Here is a 20,622-nt window from a genome sequence, read left to right as displayed (position 1 = left end):
GCATCACGGGAAACACTCCCTCTGCCAGGAAACGTGAGGAGAGTTCTATTACACAAGACGGCGACCTCTGAGTGGAGGAAAGAAAGCTAGCGGCCGGTGTTTCCTGTGTGCCTGGCAGAGGGAGAGAATCTACCCTGCATAGATGTTACCAGTGTGCTCTGCTCTCTGGGGCACTCAGATGAATCCCTTAGCAGGGAGTGAGCACTTCAACAGCACCGTAACTCCAAGGTTTGGTGGCCTCTCAGAAGAGCCATTCTTCCTCCGCTGAGGTCTCATGACACACACATCGGGGCAATGGCAACCCACGGCAGGTCACAACCACTTCCTGGGAAAGATAGACTTGTGTCGTCTTCCTGTTCTCAGGGCCGACCACCTTGTACTGCCTTCTGCTACTGCCTGCCAATCTCTATTAAATACATGAACAATAGAATCAAGGTTTTTCTTTTCTATTCTGCTCTCAGTATGGTTGAGTTGGCTCTTTGTGCAGACCTATACTTCCTCTCTCTGAAAAGTTGTTTTTGTGAACACTCATATCCTCGGACGACGACCTGTGGCACGTGTGATCGCCAAGCTTAGGTTCCAGTAATGCTGACCAAGCCAGGGTGTCAGGGTAACAGGGGAGTGAAAAGCCCCTAGAAGCCTCTTCTAGTTAAAAAGGGCAGTTTCATAAAAGTAGTATAAACTCCACTGACTTCTCCACTCTTAAGGAAAAGGGGTACATCTAGCAAGGCAAGGATATATTTTCTGTACCCTGCATTTCCCCGCTGTCTGCTGACATCAGCCAGAGTGACCGTCTGGGGAACGATGATGACGAGAATACACACAATAATCGCCAGCACTGCCTGAGTGCCCACCGCATGCCAGATGCCCACCCCTCTGAACTCTCCAGCAGCATTAACTCGCCCCTGACTACAGTCCTAGGAAGCTGGTATTTTTATTCTCAATCTACAGATGAGGAAACTGAGGCACAGAACAGTTACATTACTTTCCCAAGGTCACAGTTACCAAGTCTGATGCAGAGGTCACTCTTATAAATGCTACACTTTATACTTTACCCTGCATTTCCTGGATGACCACAGACTGTGCTGCCTGCACCTGGGGCAGCATGGGGTCTCGACTCACTTGTAGGTCACGTCACTTTGCCTTTCTCCTTTCCCCTAGGGTCTTTAAGGGTATCTGGGGATGGGAGATAAGGAAATGCAAGACTGAACTGACTGACAGTTTGGATATGAGTGCTGATTTTAACCACACTGGTTTGGAGTCTAATAAAACATCCTCAGGTTGACACTCTCAAAATTGTCCTCTGAACTCTTGCCCCAGAACACCTAGGTTGTTGGAGTTGGAAGAGGTCTGATGGGTCATTTAATTCCATGGTCTTCAAATAGGAATGCCTGGGAAAGTCACCAATGGGGCTTTCAAGAAGGCGACACCTGGGCTGCCCAAAGACCAACTGAACCTTGCCCCTGGGGTGGGCTCCAAGCATGTGCATCTTTTTGTAAAACTCCATGGGTTTTCCTGCTGTGCAGTCTTGATTAAGAATCACAGGACAAATGAGGAATTGTTAATTCAGGGGAGTTTGGTGACACACCAAGGCTCTCACTGACTTAGGGGCCAGGCCTAATCTCTGGAGTCCTGCTCTGGCACTCCACAGGCTACGAGTGCTACTGGGGCCTTGGACTGCAAACTGCTCACCCACCCTCTCTGACAAATGGGTCACTTGGAGCGTCGAGGAAACACTAAGGGTGAGTGGGGATTTCTGACCCCCTAGTTCCTGACTCAGGGCTTCCACAGGGCTACCCTTGAGAATCAGGGAAACTTCACAAATGGGAAGCTTTACAAATTCACTAGCGCTAATGAAGCGTGCAGGGCTTAGAACCATACCCTAAACTCATGAGAGGTTCCCTCGGGTCTTTGGGTTGCGCTTGGGGCCAGAGGGAACCACAAGCTGATTGGCTGATGACCCGAGCTTATCTTATACTTCCAGAGAATCTGGGGTGAGGGTAGGGCAGGTAGGAAGCCTTGGAGGAGATTTTGGAATTCAGGGTCTAGCACGGGTGACCCTTGTCCAGAACATAGCTGCCAACAAGAATCTTGCTGAGCTTTAAAAGTGGAAGCTTAGGGCTTCCCTGGTGGCGCAGTGGTTGAGAATCTGCCTGCCAATGCAGGGGACACGGGTTCGAGCCCTGGTCTGGGAAGATCCCACATGCCACGGAGCAACTAGGCCCGTGAGCCACAACTACTGAGCCTGTGCATCTGGAGCCTGTGCTCCCAACAAGAGAGGCCGCGATAGTGAGAGGCCCGTGCACTGCGATGAAGAGTGGCACCCACTTGCCACAACTGGAGAAAGCCCTTGCACAGAAACGAAGACCCAACACAGCCAAAAATAAATAAATTAATTAATAAATTAAAAAAAAAAAAGTGGAAGCTTAGATGCCATTTCAACATTCACTCACATGCCGCCATTCTGCAAAACAAGCTCAAGTTATGGCAAAATCATCACAAGGCAGCTGCATTTCTGTGTGCACTGTCCTTTTCAGTTTATTGAGCGGGACTTCAGTTCTTTCCCAACTCTGGATGAAAACTTGGGACAACCCCATGACTCTTCTTGTCATTCTCAGGTAACAGGAGTCCTCTTATCAATACTTTAAGTATCCGATTTAACGAGAAGTCAGAACTCAGATCCCAGTGGAATGTGTGGCTTTTCTCCTTCCCCAGTGTGGGCCTGCTGGGCGGTGGAGGAGTGTCTGCAGGGTGGGAAGGGGGCACGGTTGGCTTCTACTCTCCCTCTGCTCCTCATGTTTCTGCTCTGACCCTCCCCAGCTGGCTAGCCAGGTTTTCCAAAGCACCCAGGGCTGGAGAACAGGGCAAGAAAGAAGGGTCTGTTGGAGGAGGGACACGTTCCATTAATTACATCATGCTCCCAGGGAACTTAAACCTGGGGGACATTTTCATGGGTTATTTGAAGACTCTCCGTCACTTCCCCCCAACACGGGACGTCCTGCCAAGGTTCTCCTGATGTGGACCACGCACTCCCCTCCTACTTGTGACTACTCTCTCTGCCCCGGGCTTTCTGGTTAGTCTTCTACTTTCTCTGCTGGGGCCCATTCCCCCCTCCAAGCAGCTTTTCAAAACAGGATCTAAAATGACCCCATGCCAACTGTTTTTCTCCGGCTTGGTCCCTGGAAACATTCAGCAAGCTTTGCCCCCCCAAACCCTCATAGTCCCATTACATCCCCACCTGCAGCCCCCAACCCTCTTGGACCAGACACTCCAATAAGCCCCTACCCTCTGCATTTAGGAACCTACACGTCATCTGTGTCCCCCAGATGGAGTTGCTGCCCCAGGACCACGTAGGGGCCCAAGTCGTAGGTACACATCCCAAGCTGAGTGGTTATGGTCTATTTATGAGGCAAGAGGTAAAGGGAGGATTCCCCATGTCCCTTTAGGAGGGGGCTCGCTTCTCACTATATTCTGTCCCAAATCCCTCTTCCAACCTCTACTCTCCCAGCCCTCGTGTCCCTGAGAGTGAAGGGTTGAGAGTTGTGTAGCTCTTGCATTTGTAAGTTCTGCACACTGTTTAGCAGCCCCTTTGGAACATGACACCTACTGTCTCTTGGTGTCATGGGCTGACATTCACTTTAGTGTGCTGTTACATAGACACACAGGCACGCACAGCCCCCCATGAGGGCCTGCCATGTGCCAGGCTTCATACCAGGAAATGGGGTCACAGAGACGGACAACGCAAGCCCTGCTCTAAGGAGCTTAGAGTCCAGTTGGAGAGACAGCGCAAATACAAGGACAGGAAAACAAAGTGTGATTGGTGCTGCTTACACCCAGGTGTGGGACGTCTGCTTGGTGTGCCCTAGGAAATGGCCAGAACTTGCCACTAGCTTGGGGTTCCAAACTCCGGGACCAGCGCTTTCTCCTGCTGACTCAGGCCACAGTGAGGAGGAGAAGCTCCCATCTTTCACATCCCCCCTCGGTCCCCAGTTGTCAGCTAACGCCTAATTTATTCAGGGGAGTCAGATCTTTAGAAAGCACAAAAGCATCTCTGAAAACCTGTGGCTTTCTAGCCTGACTCTGTAAGGACTGCGTTGGGGGAGCTGCCTGGGCTTTGGGAGGTTCGCTGAGAAGGGGGAGCGTTTGTGTGTCTGGTGAATTGCCCTGCACCGCAGTGACGTCTGTGTCTTGTTTTGATCAAGCCTCAGCTCTCCCGCAGTGAGGCTGCGTGGCTCAGAGTCACACATAACCCTGACCACCGGGGACTCGGCAAAGGGGCGACAAAATGCAGTCTTTTCAACAAGTGACAAAAGCTAGCTGGGACGTCTGTTCAAGGGACCTTTCAGACATGTTCCTGCCAAAACACAGCCATCTGGAGAGCAGGCTTTGTAAACCAGCGGGCTCTGTCTGGACCACAGAGCTCTGTACCAGGGTCTGAATGGCTTGAGGGCCCGGACCTGGTCAGGACATCAGCAGCTGATGGAGAAGCTTGAGGATGTGTTGAGTAAAACCAGTGCCCCGGGGAAGGAAGAAGAGGAGCTTGCAAAGGTGGACACGGCAGCTCTCTGCCCACAGGCCCGGAACACAGGTGCAGTGAACAGCTTTAAATCGAAATAAAGATCTTTTTGGAATTATTGTGATTAAATCATTCTTTACTCCGTATTTCTGAAGGAAAACGAGTTTCCTCTGTATGTGCATGCGGCGGGTAGGAGAATCAAAAGGCCCTTTGTGAACATGGGTCCTGGCCAAGGTCATAGGTCATGTTTCCAAGGAATGTTCCAGAAAACCATGGAACATTAACCATTACTGTGGGACTGAAAGCCACACTCCTGTCTACCGCATGCTCTAAAAATAACCCTGGTCCAGCCTCTGCATTCAGAAGCTGTGGGTGCTCAGCCCCCCCACGGAGAGGGAGCAGAGGAGGTGATGTCGTCAGATAAGGATACAGCGCAAAGCGATTGTGTGTGTTTTGTTGTCCACGCTAGTCAGGCCCTGAAAAGCTGTGGGAAGGCGCCTCCCTTGACAGATATTGATAAGTTCCAGGAGGCAGTGTTCTCAGGTTTTGCGTAAGTTTGGGATATTTGCTTCAAAGATGACTAAAATTGAGTGTTTCCTGCATGCCAGGTACTGCTCTAAAAGTTTCGCATGGGCTTCCCTGGTGGCGCAGTGGTTGAGAGTCTGCCTGCCAAGGCAGGGGACACGGGTTTGAGCCCTGGTCTGGGAAGATCCCACATGCCGCAGAGCAACTGGGCCCGTGAGCCACAACTACTGAGCCTGCGTGTCTGGAGCCTGTGCTCCACAACAAGAGAGGCCGTGATAGTGAGGGGCCCGCGCACCGCGATAAAGAGTGGCCCCCGCTTGCCGCAACTAGAGGAAGCCCTCGCACAGAAACGAAGACCCAACACAGCCATAAATAAATAAATAAATAAATAAATAAATAAATAAATAAATAAACCCAAAGTTAAAAAAAAAAAGATTCGCATGAATTATTGCTTTTAAAATTAGTTATAGCCTCTGTGAGGATGGAGCCCGAGGTCCCACAACTAAGAAGTGCCAGGCCCGGGATAAGAGCTTTGCTCTCAACGGCCAAGCAGGGCCCAGCAGGTAAGGAAAGCTGGCCGGGGCCCAGGAACCTCTCCTGTTCTGGCACTGGCTATGCTCTGCCACGCCCAGTTTGGGTCTGGAATCCTCCAGAAATGATCCTCCTCCAGGATCCGCGTGTTCGACAATGGGCAGAACTTTCCCTCTCAGAAGCATCAGGGAAGGAGACAGGGGGAGAGAGAGAGAGAGAGCGCGTGCAGGCAGGGCGCGTCTATACGGCCCTGACAGTGAGGTGGGGCCAGCAGCCTGGACCGTGTCCACGCTATAAAACAGCACAGACCCCATCACCGTTTGGCTGCAGGAGGTCAAACACCTCAGCCTGCCTGGCCTCGGATCACAAGCTTGGGATGACGCATCCCCAGGTCAGGGAAGTGGGTTCTTTCGCCCAGGGATGAAGTCAATTGAGGACAGGAAGGGCTGAGTGTGACAGAAGTTAGGCATCCGGCCGTCGGGAAGCCAGAGGGACGGGGCAGAAATCTGCCATGCACTCAAAGGGGTCTCTTGGTAATAACCTGGTTATAAGCATTTTGGAAAAAAACCCAAAAAACAACACCGTCCTTTCTGAGACTCATGGTGGGAGCCCTCAGAACCTCTAGGCAACGGGCTAGGGGCTCTCCTTCTCCTTCAGACCCTTTACGGGGCTTCTCTTCTGCAGTCAGGATTCCCTGTGAGGACTGGAGCGGCAGACCTGCTTCACTACCGGTCTGATCTTGAGCAGCGACTGGAGGGCATCTCTGTCCCGCTGAGCAGACATCAGGCTGCCCTGACCGCAGGCTGCCCGACGGGGCCCGCTGTAATTGTCTAATCCCCAACAGTTACAGTGGCTGCTTGAGTAGCTCCCTCCCTTCTCCAAATATTTAACCTAACCAGCAAAAACTGGCAGTAAAATCTGGAAAGTCACAGCCCAGGGGAGCTCTGTGTTGTCTGATGAAATAGAGAGACTTTTGCAGCCCACAGTTGTGCAGAATGAAGAGATCATTTCAAGGATGGTCTCATCGGTCTGATGCCCCCGATTTAAGATTCAGTGTGTGTCGCTCTACCCTCTTCAGCAACGTGAGGTCAGCAGCTAGAACGTGCAAATCTAATGATGTCCAGGGTATCGGGGTTCCTAAACGAAAACCGGAGACCCCTAATATGCAATAAGGGAACTTGGAGCTGTTTGTGGCAGTAAGCGTTTGAAAAGCTTTGGAATTGAGCTCCTGTTCATTTTCCTATGGGAAAATGAGGCTGCCTGGGTCAGGGCTGTGTTTCCTGAATGAAAGAATAAGCTGGGAGCTTGGTGAATGGGTGCTGTCTGTGGGGGAAATCATTCTAGCGCCTAAGTCAGGTTCACGTGCACACACAGGCATGATGCGGCCATGGACGAGGCCCCCAAGGACTTCACCTTCTTGATCTGACAAACGAGGCAACAGAGTCCAGAGCTGGTTTCATCGAAACGCGCTGATTCCTACTTTGTCTCGGAAAAGTTCCCAAACTGCCGGCGCAGTGAGGTGGTGCCTATTCCAGGGTTCAAGCCCAGCGCGCGGTGCTGCCCTGACGCTGCAGGCTTCCCCACGGACCCCACGTGGGCGGTGAAGGCTGTAGAAGACGCTGGGTGTGTTCTTAATTATTAAACTCGCAGCACTGATGAGGAAACTTGGAGGGAAATGCCACCCCCATCTTGGAAGCACCCATAACGTGCTAGTCGCAGAAGGGTCACTGGCCCGGCACACAGTAGGGCCACTCGGTCAGTGGATGAGCCCATTGGTGCTTTGGTGCTGCCTGCCCACCAGGTATGTCCCACCTGCATGGATGTGGGACTCCGGGTCCTGCTCTATCAAATGTCCACCTCAGCTGGAGGGACAGACGTTCAGTGTGACATGTAACATCCCACACTCTACCTAAGAATTGTGCAAAGTAAAGCACAGTTCTCCTTTGACTCATGGGCAGACGGGGCTCAGGCCGGGGAGGTAGCTCACGTTACCATGACAGAAAATGCTGGGACAAAGGTTCGAGCCCGTGCTGTCCACCTGTGGGCTTCACTCTCCATCCCCATCTGCTTTTCCTTATGATTTCCAAAGGGGCAACTGTGTTCAGAGGCCTGCTTAGAATAAGCCAAGCAAACAGGAACGAATAGAGAGAACCCACGATTCCCCTGGTCTGGCCTAGGGAGACGTCAGGAGGGGGCAGAAGAGGTCACCAAGTGCTGTAGGGCTGAACCCGGGGCCTTTTAAGGTCTTGAACGAAGCACTGTCCTGTCATCTGGACAGAAGTAGCCCCTTGAAGCCTGGAATGGTCTTTTTCTCCCCCTCTGCAGCCTGCATCTCTCTGCCAGTTTCTAGCACTTTCTTTTCTGGTTCAGAAGTCACTTGCTCACAGTGGTGGACTTTCTGGACTCCTGCATTTATGCAGTTAGCACCTTTGGAGACAATAGGATTCTGTCCCCTCCTGGGGATGAGGCCGCCTTGTCCTGTTCATCTCTGTAACCAGGCCCAGCACCAGCCTGACCCAGGGCAGGGGCAACAGATGAATTTATAACCTGAATTGATAGCTAGCCATAGAGACACAAACAAGCTCTTAAACTGCTAATGAAAACAGACGGTTCCTTTTTAATAGATGTAATGATTTCACTGTCTGTGACCAAGAGGTAAATAAGTTGCTGAATAACCTACTGAAAGCAGAAAACACCAGAAGAAGAAATAGAGAAGTGAACGGTGGGACCTGCTGGGGCCCCCGGACTGGCTCACCATGCCTAGCATGTTTCCAGAAAGACCAGAGTGATAAAGTCCGGTCCCTGCCCACCACCTGGCACTTTCTTCTCAATGTCAACTTTAACTATGTTACAGATGAATACCGTTCCAAGCCTTCTCACTTCGCTGCTCTGTGCATCAGTGCCATCAAAGTTCAGCTTATCTACGAACGAGTTCATCCATCTACAGGTTTCCGGATCCCTCACCCACTCCCAATCCTCACTGAACATCTCCTAAGAACGAGGATTGCACCTCATACATCTCTGAAACTCCACAGCACCAGACACAGGTCATTCACTCAGTGGGTGCTCAAATGCATGTTTCTTAAATTAACAGAGTCCCACTGTAGATACATCTGCCGACTCTTGTAATTTAGTTACATGAAAGAAAATTCATGACATTTCATTTCATAAGCCATTTCAGCATCGAAACAACATGCCAATCTCTCCAACTCTAGTTAAATATCCATTCCTTTAGATGTTCCACGAAATTCCCATTTCTATCCATTCAAATGGATGGTCTCAAGTCTTTGATCTGTCCTTGTGTGGCCAGCTCCTAAATTCTGTCTGTCTCATATCTTTGAAATTCTAAGACCCTTAAAAGGCTCTCAGGGAAGTCATGAGCCGTGAAACAGTGGAGTGTGGGATGCACGGTGTGATTTTGCTTCTTGGTTTGGCCTTGATGGCACGCTGGTAAGGAAGCGTCCTCCCACACCAGGCAGAGGGTGGTGACCCCTTTTGTGACATATTTGGAAGCCCAGTGCCTCATATTGCACGTTCAGAACTTTACATGACTGAGGAAGAGAAACTAGGAAGAATGAATCAACTTCATGCTAAGATGTTCACAGGCGAGTCTAACTCACTATTCCCAGTTGACCTCTATACGACCAGTCAATATACTCTTGAAAATGGACACATTCAGGCCAATGTCGAGTATTTTGAACACTGACATGTTTGAAGTGCCACAGGCCTCTAGGTCACTGCCAGGAGCTTTTGGCCCTCGCCAGCCCACGCCCTTCCCTGGCCAGCAGCCCCGCCTCTCCCCATCCCCTCTGCCTCTCCCCACCGGCCCCGCCTCTCCCCCCCGGCCCCGCCTCTCCCCCCCGGCCCCGCCTCTCTCCACCGGCCACACCTCTCCCCACCGGCCCCACCTCTCTCCATCGCCCCACCTCTCTCCACCGGCCACACCTCTCCCCACCGGCCCCGCCTCTCTCCACCGGCCACACCTCTCCCCACCGGCCCCGCCTCTCTCCACCGGCCACACCTCTCCCCACCGGCCCCGCCTCTCTCCACCGGCCACACCTCTCCCCACCGGCCCCGCCTCTCCCCACCGGCCCCGCCTCTCTCCACCGGCCCCGCCTCTCCCCACCGGCCCCGCCTCTCACCACCAGCCCCGCCTCTCCCCACCAGCCCCGCCTCTCCCCATCGGCCCCGCCTCTCTCCACCGGCCACACCTCTCCCCACCGGCCCCGCCTCTCTCCATCGCCCCACCCCTCCCCACCGGCCCCGCCTCTCCCCACCAGCCACACCTCTCCCCATCAGCCCAGCCTCTCTCCATCACCCCGCCTCTCCCCACCAGCTCCGCCTCTCCCCACCAGCCACACCTCTCCCCATCACCCCGCCTCTCCCCACTGGCCCCACCTCTCCCCACCAGCCCAGCCTCTCACCACCAGCCACACCTCTCTCCATCAGCCCAGCCTCTCTCCATCGCCCAGCCTCTCCCCACCGGCCCAGCCTCTCTCCACCAGCCACACCTCTCCCCATCGCCCAGCCTCTCCCCACCAGCCCCGCCTCTCCCCATCAGCCCCGCCTCTCTGACCTCATTCTTCAGGCTCCTGGCCAGGAAGTGCTCAGCCACGTGCGCAGGGAGCACGTTCTCCAGCAGCACGCGGTTCAAGTTCTCCATGGTTTCTATCTCCTCTCGCTCTTTTTTGAACTTGTTCTTCCATAAGAAGTCTAACCTACAGTAATATTCATTCTGTTACAAGAGGACACAGAGGTAAAGAAACAATAGGCATCTTGTCCTGCCAGAGAGTGGAGGTTTTAAAGAGAAAATAAAAAGAATGAAACAAACCTAAAAAAGAACCCCCCCAAACGGAATCGTCACCCTCCCTACCAAGCCCTCAGTTGTCCCCAAATGTCTCTCATTCATCCTCGAACATGGATTTCCAAAATGCAAATTTGGGAAAGAACCAGCCTCAGAAACAGAGAAAACAGCTATACTGAAGGCTTGAAAGACAAAAATGACATGAAAGCTTCTTACATAGTCATGTTAATAAATGGTGGCTTGAATTATTTTTTGGAAAGAGCTGTGATAGAATATAAATAATGAATAAAGGAAAAATGAAAAATATATTAGTAGACAGAGTGCATTGTTTCATGATTTGCATTTAAAAAATAATAGTGTTCATTTGTGGCAGTTTGCCTTTAACAGCTGAAAATCAGTTTTCCTCTACCACAAATTATGTAATTAAGTATACATTGAAAAGTATGTGTTTTTTCATTTGGGATTGCACCGTACTGAGAAAATGACATTATATTTAGACAAAAGTTCATTTTGATATAATTTAATTAAGATGGTGCCTGCCAGTAAAAACATATGTGTTCATGCTTTATAATGTATTAAAATTCAATGTTTTTAAAAACCAGCTGTTATTAACACTGTAGAAATAGAGAGACCCGTTTACTATCACAGGGTCTCTTTGGTTTGTCATCATTTTGTATCTGCTCTGATGTATATAATTTAATATAATGAAACAGCCTTGAATGAATCTTCCTGTAACAGAAGGGCCTAATAGACTGTATTTCAGCACAGATAGTAATTATTGACAAATAAATGCAAAAATGAACTAAGTGGAGGGAGTTTGTTCTATTGGTTTGATTAGCTATACCAATGACAGCACAAAGCAAAATAAAACACACATAAATGGCCTCATGCACAGATGGCAATTTCAAAAAAAAATTCACAATTTGAAACCTGAAAGAACAATGATCATTCACTGAAATTAGGTTTGCTTCAAACTATGTATGATATACTCAAAAATTACTCCTCCTCCTCTGGGGAGGCATTTATTTTTAGCTCATATAACAAGCCATTTTTAAAAAAGATTACAAAAGAGATATTTTAAAAGTTTGCTTATATTAAATTTTACATTACTGACACATTTTCCACATTCTGTATTTATGGAAATCATGCTATGCACGTACTGGAAAAGGCCTCTCCCTTGGAGAGCAGATTATTTATAGATTTTTTTGGGGGGATAAACTAGTGGTGTGGCCGGTATTAAAGTAAAATAACAGAAGCAATCTACGGTGGTGGCATCGAGAAGACACAGGTACACACCAAAGATCAGATGAAAATGAAACATGAGATGAAGCCATGGAGGCAGCAAGCCCAATTCGTGTAAGTTTGAAAGGTTTTCGTAAAGCACGTGAGGAGTTGCTCAGGTTTTCTGAGGGATTGCTACTGCACCACGTGCAAGCATTCTTTAAGTCTCCTACTAAAGGAATCGGAGCACTTTGGGACCAGCTACCTTGGACTGAGAGTGACCTTCTGACAAATCTTTCCCACTCCCCTCCCCAACCAGTGCAGTCTGCTGCAGAACCCTTGCCTTGAGGCGCAAGGATCTTAAAAACTCATGTGCAGTCCCCCAAAGGAAGACAAATGTTTTTATCCCAAACCAGTTGTAATGGACTTAATCATGTCCCCAAAGAGATCGTTCCAAGTCCGAACCCCGGTATCTGTGCCTGTGACTTCTCTGGAAATAGAGTCTCGGCAGATGTAATGAACTTAAGGATCTCAGGATGAGATGATCCTGGATTTAGGGTGGGCTGTAAATCCAATGACTGATGTCCTTACAGGAGAAAAGAGAGGGAGATTTGACGCAGAGACCCGGGGAGGCTGCGTGAGGAGATGCAGCCAGGGGCGGGGAGAGTTGCTTCCTCCGTGACCCTGACTCAGGGCAGGAAAGCGCTCTAAGGACTTTGTGACACTTCAGCTAAAACAGCAGCCCAGCTCCATGACCTACAGTCAGTCCTCACATCACCCCCCATCTCTCAGATTCCATCTGGGGCCGCTCCCCAAATGCTTAGGGGCCCAGATCCCACTCAGACGTGGAATTTGTCTTCATGAGCTCTGGCGTGATGGGAGAGAGAGCAGGAAGAGTCTTGAGAGGGCGTCCAGGCCGCGTTTGGGACCCCACCGACCCTGTCTGCTGTGTTTCACGTCCTACCACAGCCTCGAGGGCGTCCCGTGCTCTGTCTAGTTCTGAAAACTACCTGAGAAACTGGGCTGACACCTTTCTGCGTGGTCTCTGGGTAGGGGCGCAGGCAGCACGTGATTCCACTTTCTCTGGGATCCCCAACTCTCGCACACAAGGACCTCGGCCTCACTCTCAGGCACTAGGTTGCCACCGCCCGGTTCCATACTCTGAATGAGCCCACCTAGGATGCAGACCCTTGATGGCAGAGGGCTGCCCTTTAAGCTTGGGTGAAATACAGGGGATCTTTCTTTTTCAAAAGAGGCCCTTGAGTTGGCTTGCATTTCTGTCACAAGCTAGGTTTCAGTACAGAGAGTGGTACTGTACTGTCGCTCTTGTCTAGGATGTGTTATGTTTTCATTAAGGTTTCTGAGATGCCTACAGCAATATTTAGTATAGTCATTTTCTTAGAAAGCAAGTACATTGCCATCATTTCAAAAAAGATGGTCATGGGCCAGGGGAGCCATTAGGACGAATGATAACAAAAATAAGTTGCAAAAAGTCTGTGCTATTATTTAAAACATATTCAGAAAAGAGGTAACTCTGAGGCCATGGATTCTTACAACACTTGAAGACCTTATTTCAAATATCAGACATTTGTTTATAATACAGTTGTATTTCCGGAAGGGTGTGCAGAGGAAGTCTATATCACAGACTTCACAGTTCTTGTTATCCCAGAAGACTTGGGATCTCAGTAAATCATTCACTTAATGATTTTGGACTGAAGGTCCGCCTTCTGGCTCACCTTGGTATATCCTTGGTTCTAGTTAAAGAGTAACTGTGGACACAATTAATCCTGCAGGGATTACTACTCTTTAGGCCTCTAGATGTACGTATTACTTACCGTTACACTAGTGACAAAAAAGGAAACTGGTATCAGCACTATCACGTTAAATGAATGCCTGGCCATAATACTGCATACTTTTGATTATTTATTTAAATCATTTAGGGGGTAACTGATCAGTGAGCAGCCATGGGATTCAACAACATTTGTGTAGTGGTATTGCCTGTATCTTATCTCAGTGATCAATAAAAAAAGTTGGGAGAATTCAATTTGATTCTAGGTAATTAAAATATATTGCTGTGAAGCAATCTGAGTGATCATTCTAGTAGGAGAAACTGCCTAAGAATGCGGAACCTAGCATGTGCCGGGGACAGAGGTGGGGAGGGTGATGGGGGGACCGGGGTCTTCTAAGCTCTGCATCAGGACCACAGCGAAGCTCTAGGGAGACTGGTGAGAGCTGCACTGTGGGTTCCAGGGAAGGATGCCCCTTGCACGTCCCTGGGAAGATGGAAGAGGATGGATGGCATTCCCGGGTGCCGGCCTGACTGTCACAGATCTTTTCTCTGCTCCGACTGTGCGATTATTAGCAGCTTCCTCCTGGTGAGAAATGGAAGCCAGACCCAAACTCCCCAGTTGATAGTTTGCCTCTCAGATAACTTAACTGTTTAGAGATGTGTATAGAATTTAATTGGCATTGCCTCTTCCCTGGTTATCTCCAAATAAATCACTTCTTTGTTTCATGCTATCCATCAAAGAAATTAAAACAAACTTTGGTTGAGGCAGAGTTACCCGGTATAGGATAATTCTTTAGTCTTTGGGTGATTGTCCTTGTTTGCAGGCAGAGAAAGAATATTGCCCTTAAAAGTCCTGTACCTACAGGCTCCACGGGGAGGCCAGAAGCGGGCACAGAGCCCGAGGAGGACGTTTCATTTGCATCACAAAATAAAATTTTTGAACAAGGGACCATATTTCTAGGGATAATTGCAAGTGACAGCAGGGATACTTAATACCCACTTCAAAGAAAAAGAAGCCATACCTTTTGAAATGCAGATGAAAACCCCAGGCAAGGGGACATTTTTTTCCAATTAGTGTCAGCTATTGAGGGAATACATTGTAGGCTTACAGAAACCTACATATTTATTTTGAGACTTAACAGGAAATTCATTGATTCACACTTCTACTGTTCACAAAATCTGCCTCTTAGGGGAAAAAAAACGAGAGGACTTTTTCTTGTGTCTATAGCCTTGTGCTACCTACTTTTCTTTTAAGTGATAAGATGATTCTGATGCTTCAACGTTTGTGTGCATGAAAGCAATGGCAATGCACGTCAGCAAAGTATTATTAATACAGCACTTTAGAGACGTTACAGAAGAAACAGACTTCTTACCTGTCTGCCCAGAACAAGTAGTGTGATGAAAAATATAAAGAGAGACACTGAGCCCATGGTCTTTAGGTCTTTCCAAATGCCTGGTCTATTAGAAAACAAACAAACAGACGAAAACAATACAACAAAACAACATACACACAGGACTTAGAATTCGTGCGTGAACAAATTTCAGAATCTCTAGTGCTTGTCTACATTCTACACCAACCAACCAAACACACACACACACACACACACACACACACACACACACACACACACTTCAAATGTATTTGCAAACCCAGATTGCATCAGAAGAAAGCAAAATAATCCTTATTTCAAGAGCTCAGTAAAAGAAAAAAATCTTCCCGATGAATATAGACTTCTTACTTTATACCAAACTCTAGCAAATATAAAATGAAGAGCAGAATATTAGTAATATTTTCTTGATATTTCTGGGATCAATATGGATAATTGGATATATGACTTGTATTTTTTAGTAATTATTTGCAGAATGAGACAGTATGCTAGAAATTAATAATCATGGGAGATATAAAACTGAAGTAGGGAACTTTATTTCTATAAGCTACTCTGACATATGAATAATATACTTTCATATAACTTTCTGGCAGGCGCTCCTTCTAATTCCTCCTTTCATGGGGTTTTGTATCACAAAGGCATAAGACAGATGGAAACCCTTGGCCCACTGCCCCATCAAGCTCTTACTGTGCTGGCTGGGCCCTCCATCCTCACCATGACCTTCTAGGCAATGACCACCCACACATCCTAGTTGGCATGTGTGGTGGGTCAATTTTATGTGTCAACTTAAAGGTTCTGTTTTCGGTTCTCGTACAGCATACAAGGAGAAATCGACTTGATTCCCCAGGGTAATCCTGCATCGCTGACAAATGATTATTTCACACGTATAACTGTAAATGAGACTTGAGAAGTTGATTATGTACGGCTGCCATGTCACATAAGCAGCATAGCTTGTATTTAATCAAGTATAAATAGCAAGTCATCAGTTTCTGCTTGGGAGTTGAATATGCTTTGAGATTTTCCTGTTTCTCCATAGAAGGTTCGAGGACTGATGAGATAATAAGAGAAATGGATAAAGAACTAAAGAGCGCACGTGGGCTTTGACGTAAGTAACACTGGTTGGAATCATGACTCCCCTGCTCTAGTGAGCTGGGGACCTAGGATAAACCCCTCCAAACCTCACTTTCCCCATCAGCCAAAGGGGGTACCAATGCCCATCTTACTGGCTGTCTTGGTCACTAGGTCAAATATTTATGTACCTGGCATAGAGCCTGACATACAGGAAGCACTTCATAAATGGCACTCATGATTTTTAGTATTAACTACACAGTGATAAACAAGAGGATGGAGCAAGGAAGCTAGAGAAAAAGATAAGAAAATGCAGGTTGGTGGATTTCATTAACAGAATGACAGATCCATGTGCAAAAGAAAGGCAGATTCCTGCAGAAATGAGGAGACAGAATCTCCGGTCCCAGTGGCTGAAGGGCTTAGGACCTCAGAGAACTCTCCAGAAAGGCTATGCTTGTACTCAGGGCTCTTTCCTCCTACCAAGCCAACTGTGGCTGGGAAAAAATCTGAGCTCAACAGCCATAAGGAGGTTACCAGTTTCTCTCTAGGAATGAAGTGAGCTGACAAGTGTCACTTTCCTGTCTCAGTAGTAGTGATTTTAAGAAATGAAGTTCCTTTTTGAGCTCGTGGCAGCTGTGTGTAATAGCACAGTTGAAGTGACTGCACTTCAGATGTTTATAAGCAGTGCAAACTCCAGTGACTTTTAGGGACTTTTTTTGGCCACACCATGTGCGGCATGTAGGATCTCAGTTCCCCGACTAGGGATTGAACCCATGCCCCCTGCAGTGGAAGCAGGGAATCTTAACCACTGGACCTCCGGGGAAGTCCCCAGTGACTTTTAAACTCATTTCCCCCCATATTGACTACACTGACAGGATATTAACCAGTTAATAAAACTGGTACAGGGAATTCTCTGGCAGTCCAGTGGTTAAGACTCCGAGCCTTCCCTGCCAGGGCCCGGATTCGATCCTTGGTTGGGGAACTAAGCTCTCACAAGCTGTACGGCATGGCCATTAAAAAAAAAAAAAAAAAAAGTGGTACAACATACACAACAGCGTGCAAGAAGCTGGTACAGGCTGTTTTTAACTTTCACGTTGCTTCATGAACATCCTATTACTTTACCATTCCAGGAATCCTAGAAAACTGCTATGACATCCCTCCCTTTTACCCATCACCCTATAAACCTAAACTGAGAGTAGAATGTTAACTCCAAGGTCAGGATCTTACAGTAGCTTCATCAATGTAACCAATCAGAACTCAGGTCCCACGTGCATCCCCAGGTAAGGGACCAGATGCCCCAAATATACAAAGCCATCTCCCGTCCCTCTCACTGATGGAGAGTGGGAGGTAAGACCCTCTTTATGCAGTTCACGGGCTGGCTGGGTTTTCAGATAATCACACAGAAAATACATGCAAGCAACCTAGAGGGAAAAATCCTTTTCTGGGACTCCTCACGCTAATGCATTTAAACATAGGTTTAGGGGTACAAATAACCTCTACCTATCTCCCAGTTCCTGAGCCTTAGTGAGGAAGAGTGGTGGGTGGAGGTGGGGACTTGGGGGAAGCAAGACTAGGAAAGGTTCTCATTGCTGGACTGGGCAGTGCACTGGAAAGTACAGAACTAAATGGACCTCAGAGATAATGACGCACAGCACAGCCTGTAGGATAGACTTGGGTACCAGTCCACAGATGCCTTTTTCCCTTCTGACATTCTCCGTCAACTAGGGAGACCTGTAACCTGCTGTCTTCGCTTTCATTTAGATTTCTCAGAAACTTCTTTTATTCAACCAGCCCCAAAGAACTGCTGATTCCAACGGGAGTCCATCTCTCCCACGTGGGCCCCTCACAGGCCACGGCTGATGGGCTCCTGAAGCTTGAGGGATGAATTTCTCCATCCACAGATCCATTCCTGGGTTCCTTGCTCTTTGTGTGTATGCAAGAGAGGCTGGGAGGAAAAGGAGTGGGTATTATGGAGGAGACATCGGGACAGAGAGAATAAAATTCCACGATGTCCTCTGGCAGAGTCTAGTCAGTTGTGTTGATCATATCAGTTTCCCAGACCTTTTCTTTGAAGTGTAGTTGATTTGCAATGCTGTGTTGGTTTCAGGTGTACAGTAAAATGATTCAGTTATACATATATATATATTCTTTCTCAATCTTTTCCATTATATGTTATACAAGATACTTTGCTATATAGTAGGACCTTGTTGTTTATTTTATATACAGTAGTTTGCATCTGCTAATTCCAAACTCCTAACTCCCAGGATTGCTGAAACAAAGTGCCACAAACTGGGTGGCTTAAAACAACAGAAATTTATCATCTCATAGTTCTGGAGGCCAGAAGTCTGAAATCAAGGTGGCGGCAGGGCCGTGCTCCCTCTGAAACCTGCAGAGAAATCCTTCCTTGCCTCGTCCTGGCTTTGGTGATCGGCTGGCCACTGTATCACTCCATGTCTGTCTTCATCATCACGTGGTACCCGCTCCCCTCCCCCCATGTGTCTCTGTCTCCACATGGCCATCTTCTTACAAGGACACCAGTCATATTGGATCAGGGCCCACCCCACTCCAGCAGGACTTGATCTTAACTAATTACATGTGCAATGATCCTATTTCCAAATACGGTCACATCCTCAGCTACTGGGGCTTAGGACCTCAGCATGTCTTCTTTTAAGTGACACACTGACACATTAACAATTGTATCGGCCATTTATATAAAAATGACAGCAACTTAGTCTGAGGTCTCTCTCTCTCCCTTCCCTTTAAGTTTTAGGGATGAAATCCACTTTGGACTTCCACATGTTAGGGCTGTGCTATCACTCTGTCATGAAGTATAGAAGACAGAGCTAATATAACTGAGAAGGTTTCTAACTCTATGATTTTTAACTTGACAGTTTTAGCCAAAATGTGACCAGATAGGCTATTTTTCATCCTTAAAAATGGGTTCTGGAGACACAGACACCCAAATGTGCCTGTAGCCACACACTAATTTACAGCTGACCCTCACCCTGAGGCTGTTAATGGAGCAATCATTCTGGCCCTCAAGTTTCCAGAGTCCAAGAGAACAAAGAAACCTAACAAATTGGGCAAAGGATATGGAATTGCTTGGTGAACCAGTCTCTAACCTAAAGGCAAACAGCTCCGTGACATAAAAATGACATTTTCATTGCTTTCAGGAGAGGATGCAGTCCAGGTATGTATACACAAACATAATTAACATTTCAAAACATTCTATTTTCTAGGTGACATAAGCCTCTATTTACTAAGAAGAAAAGTACCTCAAGAAACCTAGTTTCTGTTGTGTTGGTAACAATATACGAACTGAGTAAAATCAGATCTTCCCAGGTCACTCACTGGGATCAAAAGTGGTCTGACCTCTGGGACCCTGAACCCCTGAGGCCTGCGTTTCATGAAGAAAAGTCCCACAAAGAGACAATGGCTACTGCCCTCCCTCTTAACGTGAGACCCTGTTGTTCTGCCGCTGATGAAGCTCTTTACTTCTGGCTGTCCCTGTGAGTAAGTTAGGAAACGCCTGGCTTTGCCCACAAGGAACCTCTGAATCCTCAGCCATCTTCAATGTCAAGCGATGCAAAAAGCTCAAGTTTTGGCCAACTTGTTGCTGCTGCAAGATGAATCTGCTGTACCTTGCTCAGCACAGGACCAAGACCTCAACTACAATGTCAGGAGACGATACAATCCGAATAAAACAAAAATACCCCAGAAAGGAAACGTTGGGGTTAAAATGCCAAGGGCAAAATAAAGACAGCCAATTGCCCTGTCGGGAAATCTTCCTCTAAGTCTGGCTGGCGAAAGGGCAAGGAATTGCTGAGATGCATGTGTTAGTACCACATTCCTGATATTCCCTCCTGGCCTTTCAGGTGAGTGGCATACAGCAACCTGTTGATCTCTGCTTCCAAGCTCTCCTCCCTCCGGGTCACCAGTGCAGTGGCTGGGTCCTGGCCAGGTGATGCTGGCTCGTGATGAAGCGTGAGGATGACAGCTCAGCCAAAATTCCTGTATTCCACTGCTCAGAATCAGCAGCCATCAAAGCAAACCTATTTTCTGATGGCTGACCTGGTTTTTTGCAATGACCATCAGAGCTGTGGTCAGACAGGAGAGTTCTAAAACAGCTCAGTCGTTTAAAAAATACACCATTCCTTTCCAATGATTGGAGATGCATCATTAATAAGTTTTCTTGACCAACTGAGTCAGGGGTGGGAATGACCTCTGCAGACAGTTTGTGTTTGTGTCTTTTGACATATTTTTTCAGCTATTTTCTTTCCAGTTCTATTTAGACATAATTGACATATAAACTGTATAAGTTTAAGGTGTGCAATGTGTTGATTTGATACACTTATATGTTGGGAAATGATTATCCCTATAGCATTAGCTGACATCCTCATCACCTCACATAATTACCATCTCCTTTTTGTGGTGAGAACATTTAAGATCTACTCTTTTAGCAACTTTCAAGTATGTAATACAGTATTGTTAGCTATAGTCACCATGCTGTACCTTAGATCCCCAGAAGGTATTCATGTTATAACAGGAAGCTGGTGCCTTTTGACCAACATCTCCCCACTTCTCCCACCTTTCCCCAGCCCTGGGTAACCACCGTTCTACTCTGTTTCTGTGAGTTCAGCTTTTTTAGATTTCACATATAAGTGACATCATACAGTATTTGTCTGTCTCTGGCTGGCTTATTTCACTCAGCATGATGCCCTCAGGGTCCATTCATGTTGTTGCAAGTGGCAGGATTTCCATTTTTCTCATGGCTGAGAAA

The 20,622-nt window shown here is 47.7% G+C and overlaps 1 protein-coding gene across 2 annotated transcripts in view; it reads right to left on the bottom strand.

The window, feature by feature from the left end:
- The window catches only part of ADCY2 (adenylate cyclase 2), a 433,285-nt gene that overhangs the window by 25,339 nt on the left and 387,324 nt on the right, over positions 1-20,622 (bottom strand). For both annotated transcript variants that reach the window (XM_082380318.1, XM_082380317.1), the window contains exons 19-20: positions 14,760-14,844; positions 10,149-10,307 (exon numbers count right to left, since the gene is read on the bottom strand). In XM_082380318.1, coding sequence (XP_082236444.1) covers positions 10,149-10,307; positions 14,760-14,844 — 244 coding nt within the window. The remainder of the gene's footprint in view (positions 1-10,148; positions 10,308-14,759; positions 14,845-20,622) is intronic.

The sequence above is a fragment of the Balaenoptera borealis genome (assembly GCF_965194805.1).
Source record: "Balaenoptera borealis genome assembly, chromosome: 2".
In the NCBI taxonomy this organism is placed as follows: Eukaryota; Metazoa; Chordata; class Mammalia; order Artiodactyla; family Balaenopteridae; genus Balaenoptera; species Balaenoptera borealis.
Note: the sequence above shows the minus strand (reverse complement) of the source record. Positions and strands in the feature narration are given on the sequence as shown.